The sequence below is a fragment of the Ictalurus furcatus genome, chromosome 18 (genome assembly GCF_023375685.1).
Source record: "Ictalurus furcatus strain D&B chromosome 18, Billie_1.0, whole genome shotgun sequence".
In the NCBI taxonomy this organism is placed as follows: Eukaryota; Metazoa; Chordata; class Actinopteri; order Siluriformes; family Ictaluridae; genus Ictalurus; species Ictalurus furcatus.
Window position 1 is genome coordinate 10,521,231 of NC_071272.1, and position 27,851 is coordinate 10,549,081.

At 38.7% G+C, this 27,851-nt stretch overlaps 1 protein-coding gene across 2 annotated transcripts in view; it reads right to left on the reverse strand.

Moving 5' to 3' along the window:
* Window positions 1-3,032: 3,032 nt before the first annotated feature.
* Window positions 3,033-27,851, reverse strand: part of LOC128622106 (short transient receptor potential channel 5-like) — a 104,394-nt gene continuing 79,575 nt past the window's right edge. For both annotated transcript variants that reach the window (XM_053648339.1, XM_053648340.1), the window contains exons 10-11: window positions 5,007-5,096; window positions 3,033-4,570 (exon numbers count right to left, since the gene is read on the reverse strand). In XM_053648339.1, coding sequence (XP_053504314.1) covers window positions 3,755-4,570; window positions 5,007-5,096 — 906 coding nt within the window. In that variant the 3' untranslated portion in view covers window positions 3,033-3,754. The remainder of the gene's footprint in view (window positions 4,571-5,006; window positions 5,097-27,851) is intronic.

Here is a 27,851-nt window from a genome sequence, read left to right on the forward strand (position 1 = left end):
ACTCCAAACTAGCCTAGTTAGAAAAGTTTTCAGTCTGGTAGTCCTACAAACAGGGATGACACCCAAGGCAAGTTTTATTATAAATCTGGTTTCTGCTCATGGCATATGTTGACAGCCAAGTTATCTTGGCTTCCATAAAACAATTCTTGGGCTACTAGCTGGAAAAAATGCATCTGGGCTCAGCCCTGGATGATGAACAGTCCAGCTAATGTCCCTAGTTTTGACTAATTGGAAACACTTTTTTTAAATTAAGTTACAAAAGGTAACACAACTATTACTAGTCTGATAAGGTCAAACGGGGTACAGGTGGTGGCAGCTGTGTTTTATTTGGAGTAGAAGTGAATTGTTCTTTTTCATAACTAAAGCAAATGGAGATTATCATACTGCTTATAGAACATTTGCTACTAGGCTCAAGAGAGAAAACCAGTTTAGATGGAAAGGGTCATAAGCTGACTAATTGGACAGCTGAAAACATTAATGTAGCTACCCCTTAGGTTTATAACTTGTGTGGTCCTTGAAAATAAAATCCAGCACTTAACAATAACAACCCATACAGAAATCAACCTTTATAATAGATGTTGCTTTACAGTGAACTCTGTTCGAGAGCTACATGGCTGGCTATCATTTCAATGAAATATCTTACCTGTTGAGTAAGAAAAAACCATCTCCCGTTCTTGGTTTTTTTAGGACAGGTGATTCCCTGGAGCTTTGACATTTTGTATGGTCTGTGATCTTGGTCGTTGTGACCACTAACCTACGCTACTCCCACACCTTACACGTGAAAAAGTAGCTGGAGCTACCTTTTTGTTTTATGGATATGAGACTCCTTTGGGCAAATGATGCATGTATGCAATTTCCTGCGAAATCCATCCTGACAAGTTTAAAATATAAATATAATAGGCTTACTGTAGTGAATCGGAGTAAGACCAAAACACGGTATGGAAAATGGATTTATGATGTACTTACTCATTATATTTTGATTAATTTGAACAAAGTTACATAGTTTACCTTTTTTTATTTTTTTAAACACTACAGTGCTGTTTGTTTGGAATGAATAATGCCTAGAATGCAGGTCAGCACCACGTACAGCAGCCTCAGGAATCATGGCGTCCATGGGCGATTACCCATAAGGACGGAATTTACTTTTTTGTTGTTTGTTACTGCGAAAAGAACAGAAAACCTGTTTACTCAACTTGCTTACAATGGATTTCAAAGGGTGGTTGGGGCAGTAGATACCTTTTTGTTTAGTTTTTTCTAAATGCATAAATGTTTTGAATTCTTCAGCCAAAGGGATTTGTAAAGTCACTCTCTATAGTCTGTCATTTCAGAAACCTTTTTTTTTTTCCTCGAGATTTTTTGCCCAGAATTTGTGGTTTTGAATTGTGTGGGTCTGATTCTTTATGGATGCCACGAAACTTTTAGAAGGTGTAAGTAACGAGGATTACTTTAATGCTAAATTTTGAACATTGGAACAATAGAGTGAAACATGGTAGTAATTACTGTACATATAAGGCACATTTTAAACGCCCCAGGCACTGGGTTTACACAATCATGGATTTTAAGTAAACAGCTGTGAATGACTGAATAGGTTGTAAGGAAGATACATTGACTGTCCACTTTAACAGGAACACATGTACACCTGCCCACGTATGCAGTTATCCAATCAGCCAATCGTGTGGCAGCACCACTGTGCATAAAGTCATGCAGATACAGGTCACAGCAGAAGACCGCATTGGGTTCCACTTCTGTCAGCCAAGAACAGGAATCTAAGTCTATCATGGGCACATATTCTCCCAAACTGGACAGGTGAAGATTAGGAGGGGGCTGGATAAAGAATCAGCTGGTCTTTTTCCAGTCTTCAACTGTCCCGTTTCAGTTAGTCTGTGCTCAAGGCTACAGATTCTTGTCCTGCTCACAGGATTTAATTTTTTTTCCCCCCACTACCATTCTGTGTAAACTCTAGAGACTGTTCTGTGTGAAAAATCCCAGGAGGTCAGCATTTTCTGAAATACTCAAGCCAGCCCATTTGGCACAGACAACTCTGCTACAGTTGGTCACAGAGCAGATTCTGTGACCCCCATTCTGATGTTTGATGTGAACTGAAGCTCTTGACCTGTACATGCATGATTTTTTGCATTTTGCTACTGCTACATCATTGGCTGATTTAGATAACTGCATAAATGAGCAGGTGTACAGGTGTTCTCAGTAAAGTGGACAGTGAGTGTAGCTTGATTGGTTAATTTTTAAATTACGTTCATTGGCAATTTGTATTACTGAGAATCACTTTGTTTTTGCTTTATATTTTAGATTCTGTTTAAATATATAAAATGATTCAAAGTAGCCAACATTTAGGGCTCCACCATCATCAGTATGTGTATTAAACATTTTTTAAAAACAGTATTTTTGTGTTTTGTATGACTATATTTCAGTGTTTTGAAGCAGAAGTTGGGGAAACTGACAATTGCAAAAACTTTCATAATCTGTACCAACAATTCTAAGAACTTTTCCTAATGTCCATGAAAATTATAATTGGTATAAAAACTTTTAGCTTTAAGTTTAGTTTTGTTACCCATTTCTATACAATCCTTCATTTTCATTAGGAAATTATAGAAATTCAAAGCAAGTTATCCAAGTTGATGAATCCCTTGCCCTGAGACAAACTAAGCACAACACAACCTGCTTTATCTATGTTTTGTATGAAGTTATTTTTCTACATTTTGCAAAGCTTCAAAAAAGTAGATATCAAGTTAACTTATTGGCATAAATTAGACCTTATTACTGAACTACAATAGTGTAGAGGCTATTGAAAATTTGATTGCAACATCCTATATAGAAATTAAAACAATATTTTGTTAATACATTTCACAGTTCTAATTAATATACATGAATTTATTTCTCATTGGGGTATTTGCTCCCTTTTACACTACTGTTTTTTGTGAATTTACAAAAGCTCAGATGTTAATGTGATGTACTTTAGTCATTCACTGGAGACAAACTACTTTTATCCATTGCAGACATGCTCACTTCTCTTCTAAAAAAAAAAAAAATGTACATGCACAAGTCATTATTGTTCAGATGCTTTTTTCCAAATGTGGCATTTTGCATGAAATGTCAGGGTTACATGCCTCTCTATAATCAGAAATTTGGCTTTTGCCCTGGGGGCTTTGTGTTTAATCTGCCCTTGTTTTCCTGCATAGTGACAAATGGATAATCTTTTGACTATAAGGGAAAATTAAAGTCTCTGAACTTGGAGTGAGCTATACTTCTGAAGGCTCAAAGGGAAAAATTGTATAAGGGCACTTTGGCAATGTTGGTAAAGCCTAAAATGATACTTTCCAAACTCTTCCTACTTTCCAAATGCAATTCTACTCTTGTTGAGTTTATAGTTAAGCTCATAAATGCACATTTCTTGTAACACCTTAGAAGCCAGGGAAGCATTATTAAATAAATAACGTGAGTGATGTATTGATGGCTATATGTAGCTGTTAAAAGTATATGTGCAAATGGCATTTGATGTGTACTTGTAACAAAAAAGAAAGCATTGCAGTAGGAGTCATTGATTCAAATGCACTCTCATATTGCTGAAACTGAATCATTAACATTCTCAATACAGTATTTAAAGACTACTTATTTGCTAATTATAGGCTTATGTAATAAAAGCAAATATATATATATATATATATACACACAAGTGCTGTCCAATGCCTGTACTGATATGAACACAATCGTGGCAGCATACTCTTTGTGCAGCCAATTAGAGCTGTGTGGTGATTGACTCCTCCTGATCCCAATAAGAGGAATCAATGCTCTCACAAGGCCCTGGCAAGCCCTGATACAGATCCTCACTAGAGGAGAGCAAGAGGGAACTGGAGGCAGTCAGGCTGGAAGCACAGTGTAGACCAGGGGGCCTTAGCAGGAGATCATCTGTATCATTTGCCTGCTCTGACATTGACGGTGTTTGATTCTTGTCTATTGCACCAGATTCTCCTCCGAGCATGTGCAGGTGCATGCTGCTTCTTGTCAGCCAGTTCTCTGGCTGTGCTTGGGGGTCTCGCCAGGACGTTGGCGGTTGCAAAACCCCATCTGAAATGCTGTAGGTTTGTTGCTGCTGGGGACTCTTCAAGCGTGATTGAGCAACGTGTCCATTCACACGACGAAACAGTGATCCTAAACGACGCAGTGAGTCTTTTTTTGAGCGTGAGAAGTGCCGCAAGCGGCCACTTGTCCGCACGAATGATGAAGGGGACCACCTGTTTTTCTTCAAGCCATTGCTTTTTAGTCCATCATCCACATCCTCCAGACCTGCCATAGAGCGAAATAGAGCTGAAACTGTAAATTGGCCTTCACGCTTTCTCTTGTCTGCCTGGGCAAATGAAACAGAACCTGACTGAGCTTGTCCTCCAGGCCTTGCTCCTCTGTTCCTCATCTCTGTATCTTCCTTTTCATCTTCTTGCTCAGCCTCAGGTTGTGTGGCCTCACTGCTTGAGGAGTAGGTGCGGCGTGGCGGCTTGCGGTTGCCCAGCAGGTCCAGGACCTCGTATCGGAAACTTGAGATGTCCTGTTTGAGCTCCTTAATGGACCACATGGGAGATGCAAATTATATTAAAGGGAGAGCAAACCACATGAACCATAACACTCAATTACAGGAAATATTTGTCTATGTAATGTCTGTAATGTAATCTAGTGGAAAAATTCTGATGATTTTTTTACATCACAAAAACCTGCCATTTTAACATGGGTGTTAAAATGGGGGGGGGGGGGGAAAGTGGGCTTCAATCAAACCTATAATTTTTAAGAATGAAATTTTATATAAAGATATGTGAAAACTAGTTCAAGTTTTTCTTAAACCTAAAGTTATAGCCAAGATCTTACATAAGACACATAAATATATAAAGAACAGCCATAATCAGATGTAAGTCTCATTTATGCTTAAACTGCAGTACAGTAATGTTTACCCAATGACTATATATTTTCTACATTATAACTGTAATAATAAAATAGCTCACCTTGAAGTTTTCCTCAGTCAGCCCTTCATCGGTTTTGGTTCTGCGGATCATGGCTGCCACATATCTTTTCACCAGATTTTTGATCACTTCCTAAAACAATTGTACACAAAAAAGAAGCATTAGTGAGTTCATGAGTGTACAGGTGTTCCTAATAAAATGGATTGTGATTCTATGTTGTAAATGATGCATTCAAACTCAAGTGCATGTAGTTATACTTTCTGTGGTTCCTGTCTTTTTGGACACCCTGTATTTTTCTTATGGTTATTGTGGCTCTAGAGTGCAAAGGAAGAAGTAGAGTTTTCTTTTGTGGTGGTGGTGGTTGTTAAGCAGAGTACACATTTGCATATGAATTTTATTTCCAGTTTATTGCGAAAGAGAATAACAATTTGAAGCATGTTTATAACATGCATTAGCTGGAGGTGAAAGTCTAGAACCAAATATATAAAATATATTAGCATACATTTGAATAAAGAACAAGTCAGATTTAGGCACTACCTAAAAAATGCCTACTGAACACTGGGTTAGAGACAACTAGACTATCTGTAGTGCTCCCAGGTGTAGAGGTACCCTATTTGGCCACATTTGGGGAACAGACACAAATGAAGTGTATAAGCAAAGATGCCCAATACTAGCGGTATCAAATGTGTTTGCTTGATGTCTTCTACACTGCACACTGAACAACAAACATCTTTCACAAATTATCTACTTAATATTTGATCAACAAGAAAGTTGTCAGTTGAAACAATGGAAAGGATTATAAAACTCCTTCAAGAAGCAAATCTGACATGGAGTGTGTCAAAAGATGCTGGTTGTTTCCAGTCAGCTGTGTCTAAAATTTGGTGCAAGTATAAACAAAATAGGACGGTTATAAAAGGAAAACCATACGGGTAGACCCATAAGGAAGACGGCAAATGTCAGGATAAAAAACTGAAAGCAATATGCCTTGAAAATACAAAATGAACAACAAAACAGATGAAAAACAAATGGACGGAAACAGGAGTCAATGTTTGTGACAGAACTGTAAGAAATCGGCTGAATGAAATGGGATTTTCATATAGAAAAGCCAAACGAAAACCAGCACTAACACCTAAACAGAAGAAAACATGGTTACAGTGGGCTAAAGAGAAGCAATCATGGAATATGGATGATGGGATGAAAGTGATATTCAGTGATGAATCATGAATCTGCATTGGCCAAGGAGATGATGCTGGAACTTTTGTCTGGTGCTGTTCTAATGAAACATAAGATAACAATCAAATTTCCCCACTCATTTATGATTGCAATTATGGGTTGCATGTCAGGTAAAGGACCAGACAAGACCACAACAGTCAATGCACAGGTGTACATTGAAATTTTGAACACTTCTCTCATTCCATTGATAGAAAATAGGTTTAGTGATGAAGTCATTCTTCAGGATGATAATGCATCTTGCCAAAGAGCAAAGAGTATTAAATCTTTTCTTCAGGAACGGCATATCAACGGCAACATGGCCAGCAAACAGACCGGCTCTCAAGCCAATTGAAAATTTATGGTGGAAATTTAAAAAAAAATTGGTCCATGACAAGGGTCCATCCTGCAAACCTGATCTGTCAACCGAGAAAGTTGGAACCAGCATGATGTAAAATATTGTTTTTCATTAGTGAAGTCCATGCCTCAAAGAAAAAAAGCCAGAGGAAGAGCAGCAAAGTACAAATTGTGATTTTTAAATTTTTTTTGATGATTCCATAATTGTCATATCTCAGCCCAACCATGATTCGGTTCCCCCGGAAACACCGCTAACTACAAACATGGCCGCTGAGGACTACAGTTCCCACACACGCATGTGCTCACCTTCCCTGGAGTTCTAATCACACACACCTGCGTCTCATTACAAACACACTCACACTACAGTATAAGAGAGACTTTGGAAGCAAAGAAACTTCGTGAAATAATGTTCTGATTATTAGTTTCTCAGCCATTCTCTAAGCCCTTTTCTAAGACCTTTTCACGTGGGTTTACTGCAGTTACCTTTGACCAGTGTTTCCGTCTCCGACCTCGATTTCGGCCTAGTCCCGTTTTGTTTGTTTGCCTGATCGCCTGACCCTCGCCTGTTTACCGACCACGAACTTTGTCTTTTCCAATGGATTATTCTGCCTGATTCTGTCACCCGCATCTGCTTCCGTCTTCAACCACGGTACCTGACAGTATTTTTTTTCTTTTGATTTTGAAAAAAAAAAATTGCAAAAATGCCATTAATTAAAATACTTTCATTTAATGTATTTGAGGCATGTTTCAAGAAACCAGAATGTTCTGCTATTAAACAAAAATTGGTTTGTGTCATATCTGTGATTTGTTTATTTACTACAAAGTAAAAAAAAGCCAGGTGTACATTCTCGAAGTGTGGTGATTCCATAATTTTTGCCAGGGGTAGTATATCATTTTCACTGGCCACAGTATGGATGCATGACAGTAGTTCTTGGAGTTTATGTCAACTTTGTTACCTCAACAACCTTCTCAATTATAATATTAGGTATTCAAATAACAGCTTCATCTTTACTAATTATATTGCTGCTATACATTACATTACATTACATTTATTCACTTAGCAGACGCTTTTATCCAAAGCGACTTACAAATGAGAACGATACAAGCAAAGCGATATCAAGCAGAGAACAATACAAGAAGTGCTACCATACAAGATCTATTAATTGAATTCCAGAAGAAGCAAAGTGCAGAGTAGAGGTGTAAGTGCATTTTTTTTTTTTTTTTTGTATTATGAGTTTGTTAGGTGTTCATAGCCTAAGGTGGGTCTTTAGTTGTTTTTTGAAGATGGTGAGAGATTCTGCGGTCCGGATTGAGATTGGAAGTGCATTCCACCACTGAGGAACAGTTAGTGTGAAGGTTTTGGAAAGGGAGGGGCTTTCAGAGGGGCTAGCACAATGCTCTGATACAGTGATGCAGCACAACATTTGTTTGCTTACTAACAAACATGGCTAATTTTATTATTCACACAAAAATCCTACAAGAATCCTGCAGGAATATGATGCAGATATCCTACAGGATTTTCAGATCATTTTCCTGTAGAAATACCTGCAAGAATTCTGATTAGAAAGTCGGGGGTTCAAGCCCCAGCACTGCCAAGCTGCCATTGTTGGGCTCTTGAGCAAGGCCCTTAACCCTGTCTGCTCCAGGGGTGCTGTATCATAGCTGACCCTGCGCTCTGACCCCAGTTTCCTAACAAGCTGGGATATGCGAAAAACAAAATTTCACTGTGCTGTAATGTGTATATATGACAAATAAAGGCTTCTTCTCTATTTAAAACAAACACTTCCTGCAGGATTATTGTGCAGGATAGATCTGATATTCTGCAGGATATGGGATATACAGAGAAAATAACTAAAGTAGTTTTACAACTGAATTATTTTATTTATTGAAACAATGTCACATAATGACTGATGCAATCTGTGGAGTTTCCAAGCCTTGAGTTCAATTCATACCCAAAAATAAATAAATAAATAAATAAATAAACTAAAAGGTAAGAAATATTTTTGGGAATAATAAAATTAGCCTTGTTTGCTAATAAGCAAGCTAACGTTACGCTAACCGCGTATATAGAGTCGCAGCACAGAATAATAATGATCCCACTTTTCAAGATTGCGAATATAGTTGCCATATGACAACTGTATTTGCAATCTTGAAAAGTGGGATCATTATTATTATCATAATATTTATCATAATATTATCATTATCATAATTATCAGCGACAAAACTAGCAACTTTGGACAAAAAGTGGCTGAGAGTTGATCACACGGCAGCTGACACGGACGTGAATGTAAAAAGAAGCAAGCGCAGGTGTCCCACTGATTGATTTAACAAGGTCATGGCTAATGAGATGCGCCCTTCATCCCAATTTGCATAATTCATATGCAAATGTTTTTAGAATGCAAGATGAATGGAATGCAACATATTTACATGTAAAATAGTACAAGTTATTGCAGCCTAGTTCTCTTGTTCAAAGTAGTTATACTGTTCAGAAACATTTTTGATAATTCATGTTCCATACCTGGCCGTTATATAGCCTTATAAATGTCATGTCATTTTTAAAAAACATAAAAGTTATGAAAAGTAATAATAAAAAAAGGGTACAAAAACTCAAACAAACAAACAAAAAAAAACTAGAAATCTATACAGATTATAGATTATCTATTATATGTAGATAAATTTTATATAGAATAGGTAATCATTATACCTGGTCTCCTCCAATATGGGCGGGGGGGGGGGGGGCGTGCCACATGATAGGGGAGGCTTGGGGGGGCTTTAGTTACAAAAGTTTGAGAACCTCTCGTTTATATCGTCCGCTGAACGTTCTCCAACTGAACTAAATGGTTTTTATTTATATAAATAAAGCAAAACGACAGTGCTGCGGGGGACAAGGGTAATCAGTGTATGGCCGAACAAAACACCGGTAACACAGACTATCACTCCTTGTAAACATATTATGCCTTTTTTGCAACTATATGTTGCATACATCTTTGCAACTATCTGTCTCATATTAGCTCACCCTCTTTTCAACAATGTTGATAAAGAAGCTGTGCCTTTCGCTGACTCCTTCAGTTATTCTTTAATTTTCTGCCCTCTCTGTCTATTTGGCATCATGCCTTTGCTGACTATATAACACACATAATATAACAAGGTTACTTGCATGTCTGGATATGTAACAAACTTGAGTAGCTAGTACTCACCAATACATTCCCTCTCAATCAATTTGAAAACTACCGATGATAAACATATAAGGGTGTTTTCACATACAGTTCATTTTAAAAGAACCAAACCCAGTTCAATTAAAGTGAACCAGAAAGAGAACCAGACAAAAGTGACCTCAGTCAGAAAGAGAACCCGGTTCTTTTTTTTTTTGTCCTCTTCAGCAATGAAGTGATCTCAGACCCTTTCTTATTCACACCACAACTTCATAAGAACTCAGACCCCAGATTGCACCCAAAATTTCATCAAAGTCATCATAGAAGGGACAGGAATACTTAATTTCAAAGGACTCACCACTTCGACGCATTTTGTCACAGGTGCTCATGTACTTCTGTCGTAGATTTTTTTTTTTTACTTTTACCCAGCATTGTAGTGCTGCTCTATTATAGCCTCTTTCCTTCATTTTTTGAGAAAACAAAAGAAACACTTTTCAAGTTCAAGTGGCCTTTTTGTCATTTCAACCATATACATTTGGTACAGTACACAGTGAAATGACAGCGTTCCTCTAGGACCATGGTGCTACATAAAACAACATACTAACCACATGAGATGACACAGAACTAAATAAGAGCTACAAACATTCTACACAAAGTGTACTTGCAGACGTGTGCTAAAAATACAGGACAGTCCAATACTACTAAAACAGGACAATAGGCACAGTAAGTGACAGGGTAGTGCTGAATAGTGCACAGTTTTAGTGTGGAAGTGTCTGATATAATAGGTAGTGAAGAAGATAGGTGGCAAGGAGTAACAATATAATTTTAAAATGGTATAAATATAAACATAACATGCTATGACTGAGTATTCAGCAGATTAGCTTATACCAATATGGACATAGCAGTGATTGTGGTAGCAGCCAGGTAAAGTGTATAATAGTGACAATAAATTAAATACTATATTTTTTTATAATACAGTAGCAGCAAAAATGCAACAGAATCAATGAAGGAATGTACAAATATTGGGGGGAGTGAGTGAGCATGTGTTTGTGTGTGTGTGTGTCCAGTCTCTTAGTATTGAGGAGTCTGATGGCTTGGGGGAAGAAGCTGTTACACCGTCTGGCCGTGAGGACTGAAATGCTTTGGTACCTTTTTCCAGACAGCAGGGGGCTGAAGAGTGTGTGTGAAGGTTGTGTGGTGTCCTCCACAATGCTGCCGGTGTGTGTGGTGTAAATGTCTGTGATGGAGGGGAGAGAGACCTCGATGATCTTCTCAGCCGTCTTCACTATCTGCTGCAGGGTCTTGCGATACAATTAGGTGCAATTTCCGAACCAGACAGTGATGCAGCTGCTCTGGATGCTCTCAATACTTCCTCTGTAGAGACTGGTAAGGATAAGGGGAGGGAGATGGGCTTTCTTCAGCCTTCGCAGAAAGTAGAGATGCTGCTGGGCTTTCTTGGTTATGGAGCTGGTGTTGAGGGACCAGGTGAGGTTCTTAGTCAGGTGAACACCAAGGAATTTGGTGCTCTTGGCGATTTTCACGGAGGAGCCCTTGATTTTCAGCGGAGAGTGGTCACTCCGTGCTCTCCTGAAGTCAAGAACCATCTCTTTTGTTTAGAGACATGTTGTTGGCTATGCACCAGTCTGTTAGCTGCTGCACCTCCTCTCTGTATGCTGACTTGTCGTTCTTGCTGATGAGACCCCTCACGGTCATGTGATTGGCGAACTTGATGTGATTGGAGCCGTGCATTGCTACACAGTCGTGTGTCAGCAGAATGAACAGCAGTGGACTGAGCACACAACCCTGAGGCGCCCCCGTGCTCAGTGTGGTGGTGCTGGAGATGTTGTTCCTGATCCGGACTGATTGAGGTCTCCCAGTCAAGAAGTCCAGGATCCAGTTGCAGATGGAGGTGTTCTGGCCCAGTGGGTTCAGCTTTCCAATCAGGTGCTGAGGAATGATTGTGTTGAATCCTGAACTGAAGTCTATGAACAGCATTCGAACGTAGGTGTCCTTTTTGTCCAGGTTGGTGAGGACCAGATGTAGGGTGGTGGCGATGGCATCATCTATCGAGTGGTTGGTGCGATACAACTGCAGCGGGTCCAGTGACGTGGGCAGCAGGGTCTTGATGTGCCTCATGATGAGCCTCTCGAAGCATTTCATGATGATGGATGTTAGTGCAACGGGACAGTAGTCATTGAGGCAGGACACTGAAGACTTCTTCGGCATGGGGACAATTGAGGTAGCCTTTGGACTAGCACATTGGAACGGTGGCACTGCTCAGGGAGATGTTGAAGATGTCAGTGAAAACATCTGCTAGTTGATCTGCACATCCTCTTTTTATGTTCTTGTGTTGAGGATATTTGGCATTTAATGCGATCCTCTTTCCAAATTTCAAGAAGTGCACAGCTCTCCTACTGAGACCACACAACCTTGTGACCTGACATGGTGAAAAGTTTTGTGTCGTTTTCAGCAGTGACGGAACATGGCTGCAGGTATGGCAAGCCTCCATTTACATTTGTTGAAACAAAATGCAAAGTGGACCGGGACCTCAGTGCTTTCACATATCACAAAGAAATGGAACCACAAATGAACCATACTCGAACAAACATACTAAGTTCGCTTTTGGGTCCTTTTAGGGGGTCTGAGATCACTTGGTTGGTTCACATATATACATTGAACCGCTCAGAGAGCATTTGGATTGCTCAAATGAACTAGGTGTGAAAACACTCTAAAATGCTGCTAATATTACGAAAAGGTTAGCAGTAGAGCTAGTGGTTTCACCATACCTGTCTGCCTGTTGAAGCAAGACACAAAGCGATTGCACCATGACGAGACTATCTGACTGCAGACTCAAGTAGGACAAATAAATAGGAAAATTCTTCGACTTTCTTGTGATTAATTTGCTACTGTTTTGTGCACATTCTCGTGTTAATTTGCATTAAAATGCTTTTTACATAATATAATTGTTTATTAATTAAAGTTGAGAGGGACACTTTTAAATAACTTAGAAAAATAGCAGGGGAGCCCCCAGGCTCCCCTTCTGCACGTCCCTAGTCAATTTGTGACAATGTTGTGACATTAAAAAAACTCGCCATGTCCTCAAGAATTTCAGATTTATCCTGCAAATAGACCTGCAAGACATAATTCCTGGAGGATATAATTCGTGCATAATTTTCCTTCATAGAATTTACTGCAGGTATTTCTACAGGAAAATGAGCTGAAAATCCTGTAGAATATCTGCATCATACAGTATTCCTGCAGGATTTTTTGTAAGGGAGATTCTATACACAGAAATGACTGGTTCACCTCCCAAGTTCCTACTTCAGTCAGAGCATTTCATTCCTTTGTCATGTGACCGCTACTCGCCTTAGTATCTACTATCAATAATACTAACGTAATGTATTATTTATTTAGGAATTATCATACAATTATCAAAAGACATGTGCAATAAACATTTTCTGAAGTTCAGTCCTCCCCTTACAAAAAAAAAAAACCCCTACAGGGATCCTGCCGGAATATGGTGCAGCTACATATGTACAGTGCCCTCCACTAATATTGGCACCCTTGGTAAATATGAGCAAAGAAGGCTGTGAAAATTGTCTTTATTGTTTAACCTTTGGATCTTTTGCTCAAAAAATTCACAAAAATACTCTCCTCTCATGGATATCAAACAATTGCAAACACAACACAGGTTTAAAAAAAAAAAAAAAAAAAAAAAATACATATCTTTGTTAAATATAGGTGTGCAACAATCATTGACACCTCTATGAATTCATATGAGAAAAATATATTTGAAGTATATTCCCATTGATATACATTATTATTATTTTTTTAATTTATTTTTTTTAAGTACACCACGGTGATAAACCATGACTTCCTGTTTCACAGGGGTATAAATATGAGGTAACACATAGGCCAAATTCCCTTAGTCATTCATCACAATGGGACTATATTGGTATATAGCTGTGATGTGCAGCAAAAGGTTGTTGAGTTTCACAAAATGGGAAGTGGCTATAAGAAAATAGCACAAGCATTGCAAATGGCAATTTCCATCATCAGGGTAATAATTAAGAAGTTCCAGTCAACTGGAAATGTTATGAATCAACCTGGAATTGGATGTGTTCCTACAATGTGTCCACATACTGTGAAGAGGATTGTTTGAGTGGCCACAAAATCTCCATGGATCACAGCTGGAGAATTGCAGAGCTTAGTTGCATCTTGGGGTCAGAAAGTCTCCAAAACTACAATCCAAACTCACCTACATCACTACAAGTTGTTGGGAAGGGTTTCAAGAAAAAAGCCTCTACTCTCATCCAAAACCAACTCCACCATCTTCAGTTTCCCAGACACGACTGGAACTTTAAATGGGATTGGGTTCTATGGTCAGATGAAACCAAAACAGAGCTTTTTGGCAATAAACATCAGAGGTGGTTTTGGCACACACAGAGAAGTACCTCGTGCCCATGGTTAAATATGGTGGTGGCTCTTTAATGATCTGGGGATGTTTTTCTGCCAGAGGACCTGGACATTTTATATTAAATTAAAACTTGATTGCCTCTGCCAGAAAGTTTAAAATGGGCCGTGGTTGGATCTTCCAGCAGGACAATGATCCACAACATACATCAAAACACAAAAATGGTTTCCTGACCACAAAATCAAGGTCCTGCCATGGCCAACCCAGTCCCCAGCCTTGAAACCCATAGTGTGGGGTCAACTGAAGGGGAGAGTCCACCAGCATGGACCTCAAAATTTGAAGGATCTGGAGAGATTCTGTATGGAGGAATGGTCTCAGATCCCTTGCCATGTATTCTCCAACCTCATCAGGCATTATAGGACAAGACTCAAAGCTGTTATCTTGGCAAAGGGAGGTAGCGCAAAGTATTGATTAAAAGGGTGCCAATAATTGTTGCACACCTATATTTAACAAAGATATATTTTTGATAAACCTGTGTTGTGTTTGCAATTGCTTGATATCCATGAGAGCAGAGTATTTTTATGATTTTTTTTAAACAAAATATCAAAAGTTTAAACAATAAAGACAGTTTTTCACAGACTTCTTTGCTCATATTTACCAATGGTGCCAATATTAGTGGAATACACTGTACAGGGGAAATAACTATAATGATGCATACAGGGGAAATAAGTATTTCAGAAATAAATTATTTTATTTATTGAAATTATGTCACATAATGCCTGATGCAATCTGTAAAGTTTCCAAGCCGGAATGTAATTCACACCTTAAAAAAAAAAAAAAAAAAAAAAAAAAAAGGTAAGAACATTTTTTGTAAATAAATTAATCGTGTTTGCTTGTAAGCGAACTAGTTTGCTAACCGCTGTGTATAAATAATAAAATTAGCCATGTTTTCTAGTAAGCAAGTGAACATTACACTAACCGCTGTGTCACAAATACATAACTGAACAGTAATTTAGTACACCATAATGATTAAAGAAATTGTTTAAGAGTGGCACTATACCTCTACAGACACACTATGGTTGGTGACAGATGAATTTGTGCATTCAAATACCTGTGCGACTATGGTGCGAAAGAGTGACGTCGTCTCGGTGAATCTAATCTTTCCTCGAAAACCATTCATTGACATGCCCGTTCTGTAAATTACATTTTTATGCCAATAAAAGTGAAAAGTGAGTACTCTGGGGCATTGTGAATGACTCATTGAACCATTTACTCAACCAATTAATTTCTACCATTTTTTAAAATTATTTTTGTAGACTACATAACCTACAGATATTTTTCATTTACAGTAAATAAATTGGATAGATTAAGACTATCCTGCAGGATATATTAAGTACTTGGGAACTTTACTTTGTCTGCAGGAGGTGTGCAGCAGTCCTTCAGGAATTATAAAATCCTGCAGGATTCACCCCCCGACCCCCCCTTGTGCAGAGAGTGTGCTGATATTCCTGCATGTTTAATTCTAAAACTTATACAAATATACTGCACAGTTTGTCATTGAGTCCTGCAGGATTTCATAATTCCTGTATACCAGCAAGCATCCTGCAGAAAAATGAAAATCTTGCATGATTCCAGTAGGGTTTTTTGTAAGGGCTATGCGGCTGACGTGACAAAAGAACAAAAGACTCAGACCAGAAGACTCGGGAAGTGAACAAACCATTTCTGTTTCCTGTATGTAGCGTATACGGCTGCCACGTGACAAAAGAATGAACGACTCGGACCAGAAGACCCAGTTGAGTCTGTTTCTCATTATTTGTTGGCTGCATCATAATTTTTTCCTTATTTGGAATATGATCAAAGTTTGCGTTGGGACAATTTGGCTATTGAAAATTTAACATGTGAACTTAATTCTGCTCAAATGACCAAAATGAATGAAATGATTTGAATAAAGATTTGTACATTTTGTTGATTGAGATTCAAAGATCCAAGTCAGTAAAATGATCATATCTTCCCATCACTAATGGTTACACACTGCAGTGCCTCCCACAACCATCACACCGGCAGGATTCTGCCGGAGGCATTTGCTTTATGATGAACACACAATGGGGCACAGATGTTACAGTTTTAGCAACACACTGATCCCCAGAGGTCGAACTGTTTTCGAATTAAAGTGTGCCCTTTCTACCTCCCCCATGAATTTAGTTCAGTCATCCTTACAGTGGTGTACATTCCGCAGACAAAACAAAAGCATTGGGCGAACTGTACCGCACCATTAATGAAATAGAAATTGCATGTTCTGAAGCTGCTTTCATCATTCTTGGGGACTTTAATAGGGTGTACATGAACATAAGGTTCTTCCCAACTACTACCAGCACATTAATTTTCCCACATGAGGTGAACAGACTTTGGATTACTGCTATTCATCACTAAAGCAGTGTTACAAACCTAACCCCCTCCCTGCCTTCTGCAAAGGTGATCACATTAGCATACTGCAATGTCTTAAACAGGAAAAACTTTTTGTAGAGCAGTTCACAAATGGAGTGAGGATGCTGTCTTCAGACTGCAGGATTATTTTGAATCCACAGACTGGCAAATGTTTCATGATGCAGCAGGAGTCAACATAAATGAATATGCGGACTATGATAAGCTACATCAAGAAATGCACAGAGAATGTTGTCCCAACAGTTAACGTAAAGTCATTTCCCAGCCAGAGTCCATGGGTCACTGGAGAGGTGCGTGCCAGGCTGAGAGCATGAACTGCAGCCTTCAACTCTGAGGACCTGATGGTCTATAAGAAGTCCAGGTATGACCTTCAAAAGGCTATCAGATCTACCAAAAGAGATTCAGGGACAGAGTGGAGTCAAACTATGACCGTGTCAAGCTCTGATACCAAACGCATGTGAAGCAGTCTGTACACAATAACAGATTACAAAGGCAGGAAAAGCAGTGATCTGTCTACGTCTGCCTCCTTACCAGATAAGCTCAACACATTCTACACTCACTTTGAGGCAGGCAATACAGTCCCTGCTGTGAAAATACCTGATGACCATGACACCTGCCCTCTAACTACTCCCGAACTGAGCAGGGCCTTTGAGAATCAATGCTCAGAAGGCACTAGGACCAGATGGCCTCCACTAACATCCTTAATCTCTCTTTGAATCTGACCGTGATCCCCACAAGCTTCAAGCAGACCACCATCATCCCTGTGCCTAAGAAAACTGCTGTCTCCTGCCTGAATGACTACTACCTTGTAGCACTGACATCAGTGATCATGAAGTGCTTTGAGCATCAAATCTCATATCTGCTCCTCTCCATGGCACCTTGGACCTGTTCCAGTTTGCTTATCGCTCTAATAGATCAACTGACGTTCTACAGAGAAGAGGTCAAAGCACATTCAACATGGTGTGATGTCAAGAATCTGTCTCTAAATGTCAGCAAGACCAAGGAGATGATTGTGGATTACAGAAAGAAAAAAAAGGTGGAGAGAGTTAAGAGCTACAGGTTCCTTGGTGTCCACATTGCCCATCAATGTCTCTACTCTCTGAGGAGGTTTAAGAGGTTTGCTCTGACATGATGTCAAACTTCTACCACTGCACCATAGAGAGAATTCTGACCGGCTGCATCACTGTTTGGTACGGCAGCTGCTCTTCCTATGAATGTAAAGCTCTTCAGAGAGTGCTGAGAACAGCAGAGCTCATGACTGGAAATAAATTCCCGGCCTTACAGGACATTTACCAAACATGCTGTTTGAGAAAGGCCAGCAGCACTCACCCTGCTTGTTACCCGTTTGTGACACTGCCATCTGGTAGATGCTTCCGTTACATTCAATCACAGACAACTAGACTGAAGAACAAGTTTTATCATGTCATCAGACTACTAAACATCCTGTAGTCCTTCATCTAGCACTGCAGCACTTTATTACTGCCACTTCCGGACACTTACAGTGGTGCTTAAATGTTTGCGAATTTAGAATTTTCTATATATCAGCATAAATACAGTATGACCTAAAACATCATCAGATTTTCACACAAGTCCTAAAAGTAGACAAACGCAATTAAACAAATGAGACAAAAAATTATACTTGCACATTTATTTATTGATGAAAATAATCCAATATGTGAGTAGCAAAAGTATGTGAACCTCTAAGATCAGAAGTTCATTTTAAGATGAAATAATAACCTTATCCCATCTGTAAAACATGGTGGTGGTAGTATCATGGTTTAGGCCTGTTTTGCTGCATCTGTGTCAGGACAGTTTGCCATCATTGATGGAACAATGAATTCTGAATTACATCAGTGAATTCTAAGGGAAAATGTCACAAACATCTGTCTCTGAAGAGAAAGTGGGTAATGCAGGAAGACAACAAGCCTAAGCACACAAGTCATTCTACCAAAGAATAGTTAAAGAATAATCAAATTAATGTTTTGTAATGGCCAAGTCAAAGTCTGTATCATCAGTGCAGTTATCACACTAAACAACTCAGGACACACATGTGCATCTCACAGGATAACTGTTTAATTTTCTTCCCTTTCTCTCTATGCCCCTCCCATTACACCAACACTGCTCACGCATTATAGGTATTGTTGTCTATATCAGTACACCTCCCACTTTGAGCTAAGCAGTGCATTCACTCTCACTTTTGGCAACTGTAACTTTTCTTTTCAACACACTGTTTGAATAAAACTCTTAACATTAACTCATTTTCATTTCAACACTTTCTAAACATAACTTCTTATTTTAACACTTTTTTTTGTCTCTGTCTAGAGACAGAGACCAAAAAAAAATGTGTTAAAATAAGAAGTTATGTTAAGAAAGTGTTGAAATGAAAATGAGACTTTCTTGTCATGGTTTACATACTTCTTAATAATTTTTTTCCCCACAGACATTTATCTTTTCACTTTTTTCCAAGAACATCTTATAGTCCCATTTAAACTAACTGCACTAAAAGTTCAGTCTCTCAGGAGGATTGTAAACCCTGCCTGACCTAGTGACACCTTCAATGGGGCGGAGATGTTTTTTGTTTCTCTGCACTCCTCTATCTGTATGCACCAGGTATGATCTTCGAGTATGAGCCGGTCTGCAGACAGAACCATAGATCCTCTCAGTAGCAAGCCACACTTTTTGGTCATGGTGAAGCTGGGGTAAGGGATTTGACTTATGGCGGTAATTGTAATTCACTGCCTGGTGTTTCCTCACTTCCTCATCCTTTTTCCTGCACTCCTGCTGGTCCGGCCACATGGGCACCAGCTTCCCTAGGATTTGAGGTAAGGTGGTGTGTAGACATCTTCCCATAAGCAGCTGGAAAGGGAAAATCCCTGCTCCAGAGGTGTTGGCTCTGTAGGTCAGTGGTCTTTTTCCTTAGCCCACAGTCCTTTGAGTATGTGAACAGCCCTCTCAGCCTCTCTGTTTGCTTGGGGATAGTGTGGACTGCTTGTGGTGTGGTTGAAGTTGCAAACTTTTGCAAACTGTTTGTGTGTGAGACAAACTGAGGGCTATTGTCTGACATGACCTCCTCTAGGATGCCATGGCATGCAAAGACTTCTTTGACTGCTCTTACCATGACCTCAGAGGATATAGTTTTAAGATTGGCAACCTGTATATATCTTATATGTCCACTATAAGCAGGTATGTGTTCTTTGCCCACTCAAAGATATCCATGACCACTTTTTGCCATGGATGTTCCGGAACTGAAGTAAAAAGTAAAAGTGGTTCACAGTGGGGGACTCTGTGTTGATTGCATGTGTGGTATTGCTCACAGGGCTCCATGGTAACAATTTCTTTAAGGAGCACTAGTGTTCCTAATTACAAAAATTTAAGAGCACAGTCAAAAATTTAGGAGCACAGTTGAAGTTTAGTTTTTTTATTTTAGAGATGGTAACCTTAATGTGCCACATTATAACGCACAAGCAAGCATGAGAAAACTTGAGCTTGTCAATTATGACAGAATTTAGGAACATAGTATTTTATATATATATATATATATATATATATATATATATATATATATATATATATATATATATATAACGTACCTTCTGATAAACTAAATTTAAATTTAATATTTTCAGTTAATTTTACAGGCTGTATGCAAAAAAACAAAACAAAACAAAAAAAAAAACAACCATTAACCTGTTCCACCTTGTAAACAAATACAAGAAACCTCAATGTTCAGTCTCTGAAGTCTGCTCCTCTTAAATATATTTAAAGCTACACTGCTAGCCATTTTCCACTGTCATGGTTCTGGACTGGAGCCAGTTCTTGAACTGCTCTGCATATATTGTGTATATATCTGAATAATCTCATACAGGATGTCACTGAGTGAGTTCACTTGTCCACCAGATGCAAAGCGCTTTTGTTTAACAGTGTTCATTACTGATGCTCCGATCAGGATTTTTTACAGCCGATACCGATATCTTGTCATCTTGATCAACCAATACCGATCCAGATACCAATCTTTTTTTGTTTAAGCTTTAATCAGGAGGTCTATCATAAACAGCTAAATGTAAGCTCTCTGCTCATGGTCACTGTTAATTGAATTAAAATAATAGCAATGAGAAACACTGTCGGTTAATTGATAAGCATAAAATATTTATTTTTAAATATCTTAAACAATAGAGTGTCCTAATTAAAAGTAGACCAACACAAAAATTATCCATATTAGGAAAAAGAAGGCTAATTGCCTTCTGAGAAAATAGCCTACTAAGCTTAATGTCAAATTGATATTAAGTGCAACCTATAGTAATTAAACATTATTTCATTTCTCATTATATTTATATTTTATGAAGTTATTATAATATCAATTTTTTTTTATAATAAATGATTTATTTATAACTAAGCACATTTTCTGTCTTTACATTCTATTTGTTTCAGTTGTTCCTTTTAGATGGGTTCCCCAAGTACTGTGTTGCCATGTCTGCTGATAATATTGCATTTTTGGAGTGATTAAATCACAACATGAAAACAGGAGTTGACTTTTCTAGTGATATCTGGCAACCCTGAGTTTAAATGAAGTGAAGCACTGTCTAATAGAGTTGGTGAAGAGAGAGCGGCAGCATACTGTATGTTTGCAGACTAAACAGTTGCTACTCTTGAATATGATTTGTGAGGAATTATTTAATAAAGAAGTTTGAATTAAACCCCACCTTGTAGCGTTAGCATTATTATTAATTTACTCCGCCCGACGATGCTGTGTCTACACGAGCATGTCACTGTTGCAGGCTCAGGTCATTTTGCGTGATCAATAAAAGATGGTGGTTTGTGAGATCGGCAAGTTGAGAGAAGCAGATGATGTGCAGAGTTACTCTCGTCATCATAATGGCTTCTTTGCAGTATTTACAATCGGTGCTAAAACTAGTTTCAACTAAAAAATCCAGAAAGAAACACTTACCAGTTACTGTTCGCCAGGGTCAATAATCGCTTCTGCTGAGGTGATGAAAAGCAGTGCAAAGTAACTGTTGCGCGGTGTACATGCATTTTGGAGTTGTAGTTTTTATTCCGATTGTATTATACAACTCCGAACAGGTCACTCGCACCGGTGAGAATAAATATATTTTCACAGTCGCACAAAGTACTTTTCACTTGCAAATGTGAGTGAAATGGTCACACTGTAGAGCCCTGGCTCAACCATCTGGTGAATGTTTGATGATACCAGGCCACCATACTGAGCTCTGGCATGACACTTTGTCATTCCTTGGTTGCTGTCATGTATTTTCATCAGTATGTCTTTCTGTAGAGTCACTGGAATTATAAGTCTATCTCCTTTAACAGGATTGTCACCCTTTTATAGATTTGATCCTATTTGAGCCCTTTTTATCTGCTCCAAGTGGCTGTCTGTCATTGGGAGCGAAGACACAACAACATCTACAAAGACAAGTACATCTTTTTCTCACTGCAGGTCTGCTTTGGAGGGAGTCCCACTCAGAGGCGCACATGAAAGTGTGTCTGTTGTGATTAAACTTTCACCTGGGACATGTTAGATGTCATAAATGAATCTCAACAGATGAAGGCAGAATCTGAGGACTCCGCACCACAGCAGTGGTATGAGAGGTTTATGGTCAGTAAATGTAGTGAAGTGTAGACCATTGATAAAACCAGTCTTTCATATGCCCACATCACTGCCAGTGCCTCTTTTTCAATTTGTGCATATCGCTTCTCAGTATTCGTAAGACTGGATGTATATGTGACAGGTTTCCATGTGCCATCATTTTACTTCTGCATCAAGACAACACCTACCCCATAGGAGGACAGATCTGCTTCAACTTTTGTCTCTCTTTCGGGAGAGAAAGCAGCCAGCACCTTTGGTAAACTCAGTTCCTCTTTCAGCCTGCGAAAGGCCCGTTTCTGCGGTTTGTCCCATACCCATTCGTCTGAGCAGTTCTTTCAGTGGCATGGTGAATGAAGCAAGTTGTGGTAAAAAGATAGTTGGTCATCCCTGGCACTCTGTGTACATCTGCAACACACTTTGGTTCTGGCGTGTGGAGGATCGCTCTGACTTTGCTTGGGTCTGCCTCAAGACCATTTGCTGTGATTTTGTGACCCACAAAAAGCATTTCGCTCTTAGTGAACTCACATTTTTCATTTAGTGAGATCTACTGACTGAATTTTTGTCATTATTATTATTATTATTATTATGATGTAGCTCAAGGACACTTTACAATATTAATACAATAATACATAAACAATGCCCAATCATAGACAAACATAAAAAATAAAAAACACAATACAGATAGTACAGTCATTGAAGGTGAAAGACATTAAGACAAATGAGAACAAATTAATTTTGGAGTTGGGATTTAAACTCTGATATATGTGATGCTGCCTAGAGTCAGAGGGAGTAAATTCCAAATCTTGGGTGCTACTAGACTGAAAGACCTGCCACCCATGGTAGAGAGAGAGAAGGTGCAATGTCAGCTGTGTGGGAATTTTTCACAGTAAAAAAAGAGGACATCAGAATTGCAATTTGCAACACCTGACAATGCACTGCAATGCATTGTACTGCAAGCAGGCAGTAGAACCAAAACCTTCAAATACAACTAATTTAATTTATCATCTAAAGTTTTGCCATAAAGATTATCACACTGTCACTGCCAAACAAACAACATCCGGTACCGATTACTAGCGCTGCTGTAGCACATGCACTTCAGAGCATGTTAGTTCAGTAGGACATAATGAAAGATGGTGCATTCTGTGCTGCGAGAGCCATGGAAGATTGTGGTTTGAACAGTCTTGGCTCACTCTTCAGTTAACCATAAACAGAGGAGTTCTGAGACAGTGTAGCATCTGGCAATAGGGAAAAAGAATGTTGGACACTTTAAACATTCTCAGCTCACCATTTCGATACAGACAGCACTAGGATTTTCAAAAAAGGTGCTCCAACAAGATATTCCAACATGATGGAACAGTACATATTATATGATTTCAAGTTTGTTAGCGGAGAAGCAGGCAATTGGTGCATATGGGGCAGAATACGAGCTTCCTCCATCATTCAGCACATTTCAGTGTGGCCTTATTGGAAATGCAATAACACTCCTTGTGCCTTTTGAAGAACTGATTAGAGAAATAAGTTCACACATGGCAACTCCTGCAGACGTGATTCCCACTTAGTTTCCCTCGCAGTTAAGGTTTTCAAATAAAAGCAACTGTCCACTGTATATGTTTGCCTTTTGTTTTTGTAATCAGACTCAAAATCAGACAGAAACTTGAGTCTGACCAAAAAAAAAAAAAGAAAAAAAAGAAAATCAAGGTTTAGAGTTATCATTTTAGATTTATTGCCCAAAATAGGTTATCGGCTTCCAAATATAAAGAATTATCGGTTACCGGTATTGGCCAAAATTTCCATGTTGATGCATCCCTATATATAATGAATAGTAAAGGTACAAGAACTGATCCCTGAGGGACACACAGTTTCAGAGAGACTGTAGGCGACTGATAATCTTGCACTGAGATGTAAAATTGTCTATCTGTGAGATATGAAGCAAGCCATGAGAGAGCATCACTTGTGACACCGATATCCGAAAGCAGGAGAGAATTAAGTCATGACAGACAGTGTCAGAAGCGGAACTAAGATCAAGTAATAGAAGACTATAGAGTAATAGAAGAAATAGAGAACTTCAGATTGAAAGGGGTCAAAGAGTTTATTTTGAGCAAGGATAGACTGCAGCTGGGAGGCAACAATACTTTTTAGTATTTTGGAAATGAACAGTAAGTTAGACTAAAAATTATAGAAAACAGTAGGGTCCAAGTTTTTTTTTTTTGAGAACTGGAGTCACTGCCGCAGTTTTAAGTGCTAAAGGGAGAGAAGCAGAAGCTAAAGATCTGTTTATGAAGTGTGAGATACAGTGGCAAGAAAACGTATGTGAAGCTTTTGGAATTTCATGGTTTTCTGCATAAATTTGTCATTAAATGTGATCTGATCTTCATTTAAGTCAAGGGTATTGACAGATATAATGTGTCTAAAATAACAAAAAAAAAAATATGATATTTCATGTCTTTATTGAACACACTCATTCAACATTCAAAATGGCAGTGGAAAAAGTAAGTGAACCCTTAGAATTAATAACTTTTTGGAACTGTTGCTACTCTACCACGGTCTATCCATTTGTAGAATGTTTGCCTAACTGTAGACTGGTGAATTTCTAAAGTCTTTGAAATCACTTTGTAACCCTTGCCAGCATGTAAATCAACAATTCTGGATCATACATCCTCTGAAAGCTCTTTTTGGCAAGGCACGGCTCACATAAACGTGTGCTTCTTGTGCAGAACAAACTCCAAAAGTTTGAGGGGTTTTTATCAGTCAAAGTAGCTGTAGTCCACACCTCCAAACTCATTTTCTTAACGAGACTCCAGATGTGCTAAAACCTGACTCCAATTAGCTTTTTTGAGGTCATTAACTCAAGGGTTCACTATACTTTTTCCACAAGTACTATGAGGTTTTTTTGGTTGTTCTCAATAAAGACATGAAAGATCAGAATTTTTTGTGTTATTATTTTAGACACATTATATTTGTCAATACCCTTGACTTAGATGAAGATCCGATCACATTTTATGACAAATTTATTCAGAAAACCATGAAATTCCAAAAGGTTCACTTACTTTTTCTTGCCACTATAGGTGCAGAGAGGACAGAATGACAGAATTTGTGGAGAAATGTAGAAGCAGGATCAAGCTGGCAAGATGAAAAAATGGATTTCAGTATTAAGTCATTGATAGAAGAGGGGTTCTAAAATCTGAGGTCTTGCCTTGTCCTGGCGGACAGCATTCAACTTTTCCTGGTAATAATTCAGGAAAGAACAAGAGAGTTCTTTAGACGCGTGAACATTATGAGCTGGAGGTTGAGTGAGCTTATTTACCTTAGGCCAATTACTTGCTTTATTGATAATTGTAGAAATATAGCTAGTTCAGAGCGATTTTGTATGTGTTGAGGTGATCAATGAGAGCTAGACAGTGAACATTAACACCACTTTTCCTATAAAGCCGCTCGAGCCGTCTACCAGTGACTTTTAAGGCATGGAGCTCAGGTGTATACCAGGGTGAAGTGTGGGAGGAGGGAACAGACCTAACCTTAATAGGAGTGTGCTCATGCAAAATATCAGAAATAACAGATATATCAAAGACCTCAGAAATTGTAGAGGAGGCAGTAGACGCAGAGAATAAACAGATTTAAGGTCCCGATACCATTGTTTAACTCCATTTCTTTTGAGCAGGTAGACTGAGAATAAATTCAATAAGCTTATGAACAGAGATGCCAATGTAAAAAAAAAAATAATAATTAAAATAAATAAATAAATAAATAAATAAAAGCAATATCTAACCCAGATTTATAGATTAAATCAAGAGTATGACCATGAGTGTGAGTAGAAAGTCACATGTTGAGTCAAGACGTACACGGCTGTTTAAAGCCCTAAGTTGGGATGGTGAGTATCCCATCTCCATTTCAGTATTATCACCAAAAATGAAGCAGACTAGGAGCAGAAAGGGAGCAACTGCCCGAGAAATGTTTACCCTGACAGATATAATATAATATGGGCCACCAGGGATACCACGTTAGCCAGAGCCCCAACTATCACATCACCAATATACAGCTCACCAGAAGGAAGGCAACCCATCCAAGCTGTAAGCATTAATCAATCAGCATAACTGATCTGGAGAGCATTAACTCACCAATCTGAGCCAACAGCGGTGGTGAACATAACGGGGAGAAAGCTTGCAGCAGGCCAATGGCCAAACATTCATCAGGCAGCAAGGAAACCCCCCTACAAAATTATCAAAAGAGTCAAAAACTGAAGCGTTGAAGGTGAGGGAACCAAAAAGCGAAATAATCCACACAAGGCACAAACAAAACAGACTATGGTCCAGGTGCGAAATGGCAGCGCACAGCATTCTCACCCCGGAGGTGATTAAGGGTCATAGTAGGGCTGCATGATTATGGCCAAAATGATAATCCCAATTATTTTGATCAATATTGAGATCTCAATTATTTATCACGATTATTCAATGATTTTAGTGACAACATATTTTTCTTGTACTTTCACATTTAAATAAACAGACCACTGCTTTCACCTCCATGTTGTGCTACATTCCTGCCAATGTACAAATCTTTGCATCAAATTAGACTGATCCTTAAAGTACATCATCTCGTAGAAGCAAAATATAAATAAAATTGTTCCCAAAATATAGGATAAGTAAAAATGCCATCAACCAAATGAAAATATGCATCAAATATAACAATATGTAACTAAATAAAAACAATTTAGGCGTATGCAGAAAAGGCAATAAGTGTTTACAGGAGGAGAGACGCAAGACAATTTCTTTTAGGAGATTACAAAAATTTACGAGCACAGTTGAAGTTTAGTTGTTTTTTTTTTTTTTAAAAAAGAGATGGTAGCGTTAATGTGCCACAATATAACACACAAGTAGGCATGAGAAAACTTGAGCTTGTTAATTATGACAGAATTTAGGAACATAGTGCGTGATCAATAAAAGATGGCGTTTGTGAGATCGGGAAGTTGAGAGAAGCAGATGATGGTCAGTGTTACTCGTCATCATAATGGCTTCTCTGCAGTATTTACACACTTGGTCAGTTGACTGAGGTGAGGAAAAGCAATGTGAAAGTAACTGTTGCGTGGGGTAGATGCATTTTGGACTTCCTGTAGTTTTTATTCCGATTGTAGTATACAACTCCGAACAGGTCACTAGTACCGGTGCAAATAAATATTTAGTCACAGTCGCACAAAGTACTTCAGTCGCAAACACGACAGAAATGGTCACACTGTTGAGCCCTGAGTTTATCTGCAAAGTCTTTTCCTGTTCAGTGTGATGAGGTTTAATGTCCTCGACAACCTCTATAGTGCCATTTAGCATCGTGCTAGCTAGTGTCATGATTTCCCCTCGCACAAGCGCTGGAGCTCGCAGAGAAACTGGAAGCTCGAGCGCTAAAATGCTAACCCCATTTCCGGGTTTTGGCACTACAAAATGACATCAGCCCTGCGCCGCTCTATGTGACTGGCTGTAAGTGTAGGAAGCGCTTGATTTGAGTGAAGAAAACAGTGGAGTTTTCTATGAGCGGAGGACGAACTTTAAACGTCAATATCGCAGTCGATCATGTTCATTTAATCGTGGGCAGTCAAAATCATAATCGCGATCAATATCCGATTAATTGTGCAGCCCTACTTTCTTCCTCAGTCACTTGATGATTACGCCTCTGTCTTATGGTGACGGAGGTCATGTTGGGAATAAAAGGTGATGCTGACACAAAAA